The sequence below is a fragment of the Crotalus tigris genome, unplaced genomic scaffold (assembly GCF_016545835.1).
Source record: "Crotalus tigris isolate CLP2741 ecotype Arizona unplaced genomic scaffold, ASM1654583v1 scf7180000024119.3904262, whole genome shotgun sequence".
NCBI lineage: Eukaryota > Metazoa > Chordata > Lepidosauria > Squamata > Viperidae > Crotalus > Crotalus tigris.
This window is the reverse complement of record NW_024100396.1, coordinates 288,558-300,020: the sequence shown is the minus strand read 5'-3', so window position 1 is coordinate 300,020 and position 11,463 is coordinate 288,558. Positions and strand designations below refer to the sequence as shown.

At 49.6% G+C, this 11,463-nt stretch overlaps 1 protein-coding gene across 1 annotated transcript; it reads left to right on the top strand.

Moving 5' to 3' along the window:
• Window positions 1–232: 232 nt before the first annotated feature.
• On the top strand, window positions 233–7,889 carry LOC120298709. The gene is made up of 3 exons (XM_039322691.1): window positions 233–1,957; window positions 4,517–5,707; window positions 7,865–7,889. Exons 1-3 carry the CDS (start codon window positions 423–425, stop codon window positions 7,887–7,889), a joined length of 2,751 nt encoding a protein of 916 aa, XP_039178625.1. The 5' UTR covers window positions 233–422.
• The last annotated feature ends 3,574 nt before the right edge of the window (window positions 7,890–11,463 follow it).

Here is an 11,463-nt window from a genome sequence, read left to right as displayed (position 1 = left end):
TGGGAATGTACCTCGGCGGGAGAGCGGGGGGTTGTCTCCTAGCCACCAGGATATCCGGCAGGGCGAGATTGGCGGCGGGCAACAGGGGCGCAGGTCGGACGCACGGACAGCGGGGCGTGGGGGCGGAGCTTCGTCGGGCAAAGGGACAGCACAGGGAACGGGCGTAGCATTTATCCATCTCGAACGGATGCTGGTTTGGGCTGGGGGGCGGAGCTGCAGGGTGGAGCACGCCGATATATTGCGGTGGAGGGAAATCGGCCCCAGTGCTGACTTTGTCTCACATGCTTAATAAAGAGCTTGGTGGATGTCAGCGTGTGCCGGTCTTCTTTGCCTTGCGCTGCGGACGACTTTGGATACGTTGGACATAAAGTCAGCACTCTCCTCCAACCCTCCAGTCTACGGTTCCCGCGTACGGCTACGGTATGGCGGAGGGGACTCAGGGGGCCGCCTTGGTCGAGGGGGAGGTGGCGGCCGGCGGGGTTGTGGATGCTATCCCGGCGGCGGAGCCGGTGGTGGCCCAGCCGGTAGTACGGCCGAAACTGTTACAGTCTGCAATATCGGAGCTCGATGTGGGGGAGACAGGAGCCGCTAAGCCACAGGAGGAGTGGTGGCACAGCCCGGCGGTGACTGGACTACAGCCCGAGCAGCTCCTAACACCAAAGCCGAAGCTCGGGCATTCGGGGTGGAGGGAGAGACGCGCCACGATGGAGGACGATGAAGACTGGAGCTACTCCACGGCTCCGGGCCAGGAAACCATGGATATCTTGCGCCATCGGTTTGGTGAAGCAAGTTACAAGGGCACCGCCGATATGTGGCAATCGGAAGGGGAGGCTACGGGTCGCACCCCCTCGTCTAGGTTCCGCCTGAGCAGTCCGCGGCTGCGGTTGCCTAATCCCGCAGGTGGGCCGGCCGTTATGGGACTCCCTTCGAGCGGGCCGCCGGGTCAGCCACGCCCAGCCCAGCCGGGCGGGGCCAGGAACGTGGCAGGAGGCCTGACTGCAACAGGGGGGAGGGAACGGCAGAGCTTCGCGGCCGGACATCCAAACATGGTACCAGGCCAGCCCCAGGGGCCGTGGGGGCCAGGATATCTATGGGGGGTTCCCCCTATTCCGGTTACCTTTGATGGTAACCCCGATCAATTGGCGATGTTCCTGGGACAGGCCATAAGCCACCTGGACCAGTTTGCACAGCTATATGTCTCCCAATGGGCTATGGTCGGCGCCATTACTGCCGCCTTGCGCGGGGAGGCGGCCGCGTGGGCGGCCGACTTATACAGTGACCATGCCCGGGAGTTGGGGAGTGCGGGGCTGTTTTTGGACGCTCTACATGGGCGGTTTGATGACCCCACTCGGGCACAGAGGGCCGAGGCAGACCTGCTGGCGCTCCAACAGGGGAAACGCCCGGCCGTTGAGTACGTGCGGGAGTTTCGGAAATTAGCCGGCCGGTTGCAGTCTTCTTGGCCGGAGCGGATGTTGGTACATCAATTCAGAGCAGGCCTAGACCACGACCTACGGCAAGCCTGCGTATATCGGGGTGTGCCCAACAGACTGAGAGACTGGTTCAGGGTAGTGATCGAACTTGAAGCGGGCCTGAAAGAGGTATATCGAGGGTACGGGGATGTTTCGCGGCTGCGGCGTCCCGGGGATAGGCCTCGCGAGGGCAGCCAGGACCAACAGCGGCCAACACCAAAGCCACCAGGACCGTCAGGAGCAGCCGGTTTCCGATGCTTTCGTTGTGACCAGCCGGGTCACCGCGCAGCCGACTGTCCAGCACCCAGCCCCCGTAAGGCCGCAGCAGTTGGTAGAGCCACACCACTGAAGAAGGCCACGGAGAGTTCAAGGGCGGTTGGCCAGCAGCCGACTCCAGGGGTGAAGCCAGGATCCCCGACTACGCCAATGCCCATAGCCGGGGTACGCTACCAGCCGGGGGACGAGGAGGACAGCCCTGACGAGGGAATGGCCGATCCAATGGTGAGTGATCCCATTAACCCATTCCTCCTCCCTATAGTCCTTACGAGTCCGGTGACGGGTGTACAGAAGGCGTGTCAGGCCTTGATCGACACCGGATGTACACGATGTCTGATGAGTAGGAAGGTAGCGGTGGACAGTGGGTTCCGGATATATCCATTATCACAACCCATACGGTTCGAGCAAGTGGACGGGTCATTGTTGGGGGGGGTCCCCGCGACCCATGTGATGGAACGGGTACGCATGGACCTAGGAGACCATTGGGAGGTATTACGATTCATTGTGGTGCCCATTATGACGAAGACGGTCATCTTGGGGTTGTCCTGGTTAGACAAATGGACCCCAACCATATGGTGGGAAGGGGGGTACCGTAAAGTGCGTCTCGGGGTAGGACCAACACCAGGGATCGGTGGTGACGAGGGCCAGGTTCCCAAGTACCCGGGGGTAGCGGCGCAACTCCAGGAAATGGAGAGAGAGGTAACATATCCCGAGGAATACAGGGATTTAGCGGCGGTCTTCAGCGAGGAGGAGTGTAATCACCTGCCCCCTCACCGACCGACGGATTGCGCCATAGAGCTATTGCCGGGGGTTAAGCTCCCGAAACCCCGGATGTACGCGATGACACCACCGGAGGTGCAGGAACTCCGTAGATACATCGACCAGAACCTAGCGCGAGGGTTTATTCAGCCTGCTAGGTCCCGGATAGCGGCTCCCGTCCTCTTCAAAGAAAAGAAGGATGGTTCATTACGCTTATGTGTCGACTTCCGGGGGTTGAACGCAGTATGTGTTGAGCATGTATACCCCCTGCCCCTAATGAAGGATCTATTGGCGCATTTGGGGACGGGCCGCATATTGACCAAATTAGATCTACGGGAGGCGTACTATAGAGTACGAATTAAGGCTGGCGACGAATGGAAAACGGCGTTTAACTGTCCGTTGGGCAGTTTCCAGTTTCGCGTCATGCCGTTCGGGTTACGAGGGGCCCCCGCGGTATTCATGCAGTTAATCAATCAGGTGTTGCATGAGCACCTATACCGCGGGGTACTCGTGTACCTAGATGACATTCTAATATATACCGAAACACGGGAGGAGCATGTCAGCCTAGTACGGCAAGTCTTGCAGAAGTTGCTGGAGGCCCAGCTTTATGTGAAATTATCGAAGTGCGAATTTCACCGGGAACGACTAGATTACCTGGGCTACCGCATCTCGGGGAGCGGGGTGGAAATGGATCCGGGCAAGGTGCGAGCCGTACAGGAATGGCAAGTGCCCCAGACTAGACGCCAACTGCAAAGTTTTCTCGGATTCACGAATTTTTACCGTCCGTTCATTCCATCATTTGCAACCGTGGTGCATCCTCTTACGGAACTACTGCGGACGAAACACCTCACAGCGAGGCCCCGCCCGAGCCAACGGCTAGAGTGGTCTGTGAGTTGTCAAAAAGCGTTTGAGTCACTGAAAACGTTATTTGCTAAGGAGCCCGTGTTACGCCACCCAGACCAGAGTGCCCCTTTTGTGGTCCAGGTGGACGCTAGCGATGTAGCGGTGGGGGCAGTGCTGTTGCAGAAGGATAGTGGGGGAGCGCTGCAGCCATGTGCCTATACGTCGCGTAAATTCACGACGGCCGAACGTAGCTGGACTGTCTGGGAAAAGGAGGCCTTCGCGATACGCTGGGCCCTGGCAACGTGGCGGCATTTGTTGGAAGGGGCCAAACTGCCCTTTGAGGTGTGGACAGACCATAAAAACTTGGAGGCGCTACAAACCCCGAGACGCCTGGCCCCCAAACATGTTCGATGGGCACAATACTTCAACCGGTTTAACTTCACACTGAGGTATGTGCCGGGGGGAAAGAACTTTTTGGCCGACGCATTATCGCGGATGCCGCAGTACCGTAGCAAACGGGAGGAGGTGATACAGGCCCTGGTGCCGCCTTATCGGCGTGAGACCGCTGAGACCGTAACCCACAGGTCCCAGGTAAGCGGGTTAGAGGCCATTAGGGCTGCCTTACTGTCTGATACGTGGGCGAATGAGCATTCTGAATGGTTGACTACTCGAGACGGTGTGGCATGGAAAGGGGATAGGATATACGTGCCCGAGAGCCTACGCCCCTCCGTTCTTCGAAGGTGTCACGACGCTAAACAAGCGGGCCACTTTGGGTTTTTAAAGACCCTGCACCTAGTGCGGCGGCAATTCTGGTGGCCCAAACAGAAAACGGATGTGGAACAATATGTAAAAGGGTGCCATGTGTGCGCTAGCGCGAAGCCCCGAGTAGGGAGGCCCATGGGGTTATTACAACCGGTGGCCGATCCATCCCGGCCGTGGGAAGAGATCGCCATGGATTTTATCGTAGAACTACCCGGCCATCGGGGCTACAGTGTGATATGGACCGTGATAGATCTCTTTTCCAAGCAGGCACATTTCATCCCCTGCAGAGGCTTGCCATCAGCGCGACGATTGTCTCGGTTGTTTGTTCAACACATCTATCGGCTTCACGGTGTACCTAGGAGAATAGTGTCAGATAGAGGGGTGCAATTCACTGCGAAATTCTGGAGGATGTTCGTTCGTTCGCTAGGGTCCTCACAGGCGTTGAGTTCAGCATATCACCCGAGCACCAACGGGGCGGCGGAAAGGGCAAACGCTATGGTGGAAAGGTACCTCCGAAGTTATGTGTCATTCCAGCAAACGGATTGGGTGGATTTATTGCCGTTTGCTGAAGTGGCATATAATAATACCGTCCACAGCAGTACGGGGTGTACCCCGTTTAAAATAGTGTATGGTATGGAGTTTAACCCCATGCCCGAATTGTCACCAGAGATGGCCAGCGGCCAGACCCCTCAAACATGGCAGTCCAAAATTTCAGGGTTGTGGGACCGGGTGCGGGTAGCCCGAAGGAAGGCCGAAGCTGCTGCCAAAGTCCAAGCCGACAAAAAACGGGCCGAGCATAAACCGTTCAAAGTGGGAGACTGGGTGTATTTAGCCACCAAATATCTACGTCTGCAGGTGCCATGTAAGAAGCTAGGCCCGAAATATGTAGGGCCTTTCCAGATCCTCAAAGTGGTTAACCCAGTTACAGTTCAGCTACGGCTACCCGCCTCTCTAGGCAAGGTTCACCCCGTGTTCCATAGTAGTCTACTCAAACCAACACATAGAAGTCCCTATGCTGACGGGGCACCAGGACCGATATCCGGGTCCCATTACGAGGTGCAGGAGGTCCTAGACTCACGGAAGCGATATGGTAAAACCCAATACCTCCTTCGGTGGAAGGGCTACCCATTATCAGATGCGACCTGGGTGGGAGAGGGGGACATAAAGGCACCCAACCTGATTCGGACGTTCCATCGGAAGCACCCGGATAAGCCGGGGCGGAACAAGTGTAACGTTGTGTACTCAACCCCTTTCCTTTCCTCCCCAGGGGGACGCGTGGTACAGGGGGCCGCATGTCAAGCCCCGACGGCTTGCCATAAGGACAGGGACAGGGGGAGCACGAATGTCAACTCACCGGGGCGAGAAACAGCTGAGCCGTGCACCGCCACGCCCCACCGCCGCACCGGGCGAACTCCCTCTGGGCGGACGTCTCCACGAGAAGCACGACAGACGCCAACACCACCTGATGGAACAGCGGGAGCTCCTAAGAGCCACTTGCGGGCTAATGGGAATGTACCTCGGCGGGAGAGCGGGGGGTTGTCTCCTAGCCACCAGGATATCCGGCAGGGCGAGATTGGCGGCGGGCAACAGGGGCGCAGGTCGGACGCATGGACAGCGGGGCGTGGGGGCGGAGCTTCATCGGGCAAAGGGACAGCACAGGGAACGGGCGTAGCATTTATCCATCTCGAACGGATGCTGGTTTGGGATGGGGGGCGGAGCTGCAGGGTGGAGCACGCCGATATATTGCGGTGGAGGGAAATCGGCCCCAGTGCTGACTTTGTCTCACATGCTTAATAAAGAGCTTGGTGGATGTCAGCGTGTGCCGGTCTTCTTTGCCTTGCGCTGCGGACGACTTTGGATACGTTGGACAAGCAAGGTGTAATATAATAATAATAATAATGATAATAATGATAATAATGATAATAATACTAAATAAAGACCTACAAATAGAAATAGAAAGACTGTGGCAAAGGGAAGCAAGGGTAGTACCAATAGTAATAGGTGCCTTGGGTGCAATCCCAAAACAACTGGAGCACCGCTTGAACACCGTCGGCATTGACAAATTCGCCATTAGTCAATTGCAAAAGGCGGCCTTACTAGGAACTGCTTCCATCCTTCGACGATATCTGTAATACCATCAAACATCCATATCTGCCTATCCCAGGTCCTTGGGAAGGAATTGATAGGTAGACAAAAATGCCAAATCCAGTCTGAACATCTGGCTGACTGTGCAATGATCAATAATAATAATAATAATAATAATAATAATAATAATAATAATAATAATAATAAAAGGTTTGGAGGGACTTGGAGGTCATCTAGTCCATCCCCCTGCTCAGGCAGGAACCCTACACCATTTCAGACAAATGGCTGTCCAGTCTTTTCTTAAAAACTTCCAGTGTTGGAGCATTCACCACTTCTGGAGGCAGGGTGTTCCACTAGTTATTTGTTCTCACTGTCACGAAGTTTCTTCTTATTTCTAGGTTGCTTCTCTCCTTGGTTAATTTCCATCCGTTGCTTCTTGTCCTGCCTTCTGGTGCTTTGGAGAACAGTCATACAGCATCACAGTCTGGTTTAAAAGCATCCCTGCTTCAGATAGGAAGGCGGTGCAGAGAGTGGCAAGGATGGCAGAAAAGATGATTGGCAGTTTCCCTCCCTTCCACCCAGGACATAGCACAGAAGCGTTGCTTGAGCAGGTTCCGCAGTATTGTCTAGGACAGTGGTTCTCAACCTTTTTAATGCCACGACCCCCAACCGGTCATAAGTCGAGGACTACTCAACCGGTCGTAAGTCGAGGATTACTCAATTGGTGCAGCACCATTTGCAGAATGGGACTTTTGGCGGGCTCCGCAGGGCAGAGACAGCCTGGACAATTCCTATTGGCTTTTGAAAGCCAATAGAATTAGACTCTATTCAAGAGAGTCTATTCCATTGGCTTTCAAAAGCCAATAGAATAAAAGGGAGTAGCACAGCTAAGGAAAAGGGGGAAAAAAATGGCGGACTGCGTTGTTTGGCGACCCCCGTGAAATGGTCGTTCGACCCCAAATGGGGTCCCAACCCACAGGTGGAGAACCACTGGTCTAGGACATTACAGATCCTCTTCACAACCTGTTTTCTTTGTTACCTTCTGGGAGGAAAGAGCTTTGTGCAGTAGTGAGATTCAGATAGGTGAACAACTGGTTCTCTCTGTGGATGCCACTTCCGGAAATCCATTCTGGGCCTGGGCAACCAAAAATTAGCTACTGGTTCTGCCGAAGTGATGCGAACTGGTTGAATCCCACTACTGGTTCCATGGTATCCGAAGCAGAACATCCAGATTCAATCACCATTTTGTTCCATATAATATTAACCTTATGAGCTCTAAAGCTTTCTCCTTCCGTTATGTATTCAAGATGGACAGTGATTAATATTTATATGTTACATATGGCTGTAGGTCTATACATATGTTGTATATAGCATGTTTAAATGTGTGTTATGTATGTGTACACTTTGAGAGACAACAACTAAATTTCATTTTTAATGTGTGCCGTTGTGCCCACAGTACGAAAACAAATGACAATAAAGTTTATCTAATCAAATCTAATCTAATCTCTTGACTCCCTCTTGAATCAAGCCTAATTTTACAGCCTTTTCAGCCACAGTTGTTTAATGAATCATGCAGCATTGAAACAAGCCTGGCTTCCCCCGTTGACTTTGCTTGTCAAATGGTCATTAAATGGAAGGTTATAATTTGAAGATTACCTGTTTTTCCGCAGTGTATTCCACAGTCAAAGGCCCTAAGACGGAGCGTCAGAAATACTGGGATCTTAACAGAGAAGCAATAGGAACTTTACTTTCCCTTTCTTTTTTCTTTTTATAAATATTTTATTAATTTTCTAATTTTACAATCGTGAGTACTTAATAAACAACATATCCATTGGTAATTCAGTGATACGTATTAACTTTCTCAATACTACACCATCCAGTGTTTCCTTGATCCTCTCGTCTTCCGGTGGTGTGCATTTTTCCACACTGGGCAAATATAATTCTTGTTACTGTGAATACATATACAATTAAATATAGACATCTTCATCACATTTTTCTGGTATTATACATAATATCGATAGTGTCAGTTTATAATTTCTAGCCAGAACATATCTCAATTGCATTTGCACTTAAAATTCAATCCATATCCTGTTTTTCCCACTTTTTAAAATTTTTAATTTCCCATCAAGGTTCAAAATCTCTCTATTGCTTATAATTTTCTCATAATAAATTATATTTGGGTAACCAAAAGCTTCCCTTAATCTTTTAGAATTTTCATATTTCATATTTCCTATCTCATAATGAAGTATAATATTCTAGTTACAAATCCTATCCTTCTAATTATAATAATACTTTTATTTCTAACAGTTATCCATTTTCTTAACCATATTCAAACATCTGTTTAATAGTATAATATGCCATCTAATAGGTTAAAACTTTCCCTTTCTTTTGTAAAGCATTAACTTTATATTGTCTTTTTTGTTTCTTCCCAGCAATTGAAATCCAAGAGTATTCTTTAGCTTCTCAGCATGGGGGATGTGTTTGGCTAATCACTGGAGCCTCCCAAAAATCTTTTTAAACTTTGTTTTCATCATTACCACAATTAGGGAGGTTAGCTTGCAGCAAAGAATCCTGGATTAACGTTTCATGCACTTTCTCTTGGGATTGCCCTGGTCTGATTGCTTATCAAGTTTATTCCTCCCCCCCAGAGAATAAATATTGTGGCCCATCTAACAAAGCAAAGCAACTCTACAATGCTCAAGATATGATCTTCAGTTTTGACATTAGGACAAAACAACAAGGTGGGAATGGATACAAGGCCAGGACGTTCGTTCTCCTTTAGGTTTAACCAGATCAAGGGGACAATCACCACTTAATTGCAGAGATGTACCAGTTTGAACTCATCAAATTACTGCATTAGAAGCCCTTCTGTTTTGCCACAATTTGGAATTATGTTATCTGGAAAGTCATCCTTAGAGGACAGTTTGCATGCTCAGGTGTAATTTGCAGAGTGAAAAGAGCTTATCCTGTTCTTTGGAAAGTTCAAGGTAAAAAAAAAATAGATTTGTGAGCTTTGTCGCTGCACTCTTCTAACTGTATCATCCACGAGTCCTATGGCTTAAATTTTGAGCAGAACAATAGCTCTGGAAAAGGTTAATGATTCTGTTGTGTCCTGGGCCGGATGAGGCAGTTTAGCAGGCCCAGAAATGTTGCAAATGGTCCCGGGCAAACCAAAAGCTGCCTAGGACCAGACTGGTTGGCACCGGCCTTGCGCGCAGGCGCAAGGCGCGAACAAAGGAGATTTATGATAGGCTGTTTGGGAAACTATAACAGGCCTGCGAGCCTATTGGTTACTGAGTGGTAACGTGGATCAAATAAAGAAGAACTTGGTTACAACGTGAGTGTGTGTGTGACGCTTCAATGCCACGAACCCCAAGACATAAAAGATTCCTAATTGGATTCTTTGCTCTCAACTGCATCCTGAAATCATTCTTGCTTTTACAAAATTCAGGAGCACTTTTTCTCTCCTCTGCTACAAATCTAAAGACCGAAGAAATTGTCCTAAAAGATTTTTATTATAGTGCAAACCAGATCCATGCCCAGAAGGTTAAGAGGTACTGCCGTCAGTCCAAACATCAAATATTCATATTTTCTTTTGCTCATCTTTCTATATGGCTGCAATGCACAGGGGTAAGATTAGAAATGCTCTCATCTAAAATCTAGCCAGGTAGATTCACACATTGTGGTCAGTAAAAATGGGGTTGGATTCATTCAGGGTTAGTGTGTTATGGGAATCCAGCCACTGTGACATGTAGAGGGTGGATTATAGTTTACTGTTTTATGTAAACTCAGTAATGCTGGCTTCTCTAACCCGTGATTAAAGCAAACTGTGGCTTGATGAAGCAGAGGAACTAAGCCAACAGAAAGCAGCTTTGCAGTTTTCCAGATTTGCTTCAGGTAGGACAAAAGGCTCATTTCCCCTGGAAAATAATTTAAAGATGAGATCAACGCTGCTACATAAAAAAGATAAAAACCTTCTACGACACATGCAATGTGCAAAATGACATTGACTTAATGCCGGTTTTCCTGTGAGTTAGAAAGAAGGACACCCTGATCCCAAAGCGTTTATTCCGAAATGGGAGAAGCTCAAAGTGCAGCAGTGAAATTATTAAACCACAATTCATTCTGCCTGCGTGCAGAAACTGGATAATGGGTTTTAATCACAGGGTGAGCTTTGGGGGGGGGGGGCATCGGAATGGTTACCTTTGCTGCTGATGGGATGACTTCTCTCTCTGTTGTTCTATTAACGTGGCAGTCCTCAACTTACGGCCACAGTTGGGATTGGAAAATTCATCGTTAAGCATTGTAGTTGTTAAGAGAGGCATTGAGTGACTGCACCCAAATTTTCACCTACTTTACTGTGGTTGTTAAGTGAGATATCACATGTTCGTGGCTTATGATCTTCCCTGCTGGCTTCCCCATTGAGTTTGCTTGTTGGAAGTTCAGGGGTAAGGTCACAATTTGTGATCACATGACACTCGGGACATTGCAACCATCATAAATACATGCCGGTTACTAAGAGCCCAAATTTTGATTGCATGACCGTGTGGGTCATGCAGAAGGCCACCTGAAGAGACTAGAAGCATTTGAAATGTGGATTTATAGGTGGCTGTTACGTAGAAGCTGGGTTGACAAGATCAGAAATGAGGAGGTGATAAGCCGCCTGGGAAAGCCAAGGGAAATCATCAAAACAATTAAAAAATGAAAATTAGAATATTTCGGACATGTGATGCGACGCCCAGAAAAATACGGCATGCTCCATTTAATCCTCCAGGGAAAGATGGAAGGCAAACGAGGTCCAGGCAGAAGAAGAACATCGTGGCTTCAAAAATCTAAGGGGCTGGTTTGGACAAAACTCAGCAGCACTTTTTCGTGCGGCTGCTGATACAAACAGGATCGCCAATATGATCGCCAACATCCGATAACGGATATGGCACAAGAAGAAGAAGAAGACCGTGTGGGATGCTGCAAGGCTCGTAAGTGTAAAGACTGGTCATAAGTCATTTTTTTCAACACTGTCGTAGCTTTGGTTGTTAAACAAAAATAAGTCGGCGACTGCCTGCAAATCACAAATGCTTGCAATCTCTCAGAGTTTACTTGCAGATCAAGGTCATAAAACCAGGATGGAAATTCTGATCTAATCTTGCTGCAAGTCAACAGCCAAACTCTGCATGTCAAGCACAAAATTTGCAAACTGTAAGTAAAAGATGTGTATCTCTAACGTGCTTTACTAAATGTTTGGGGGGCTTTTTAGCAGAGAGCAAACACG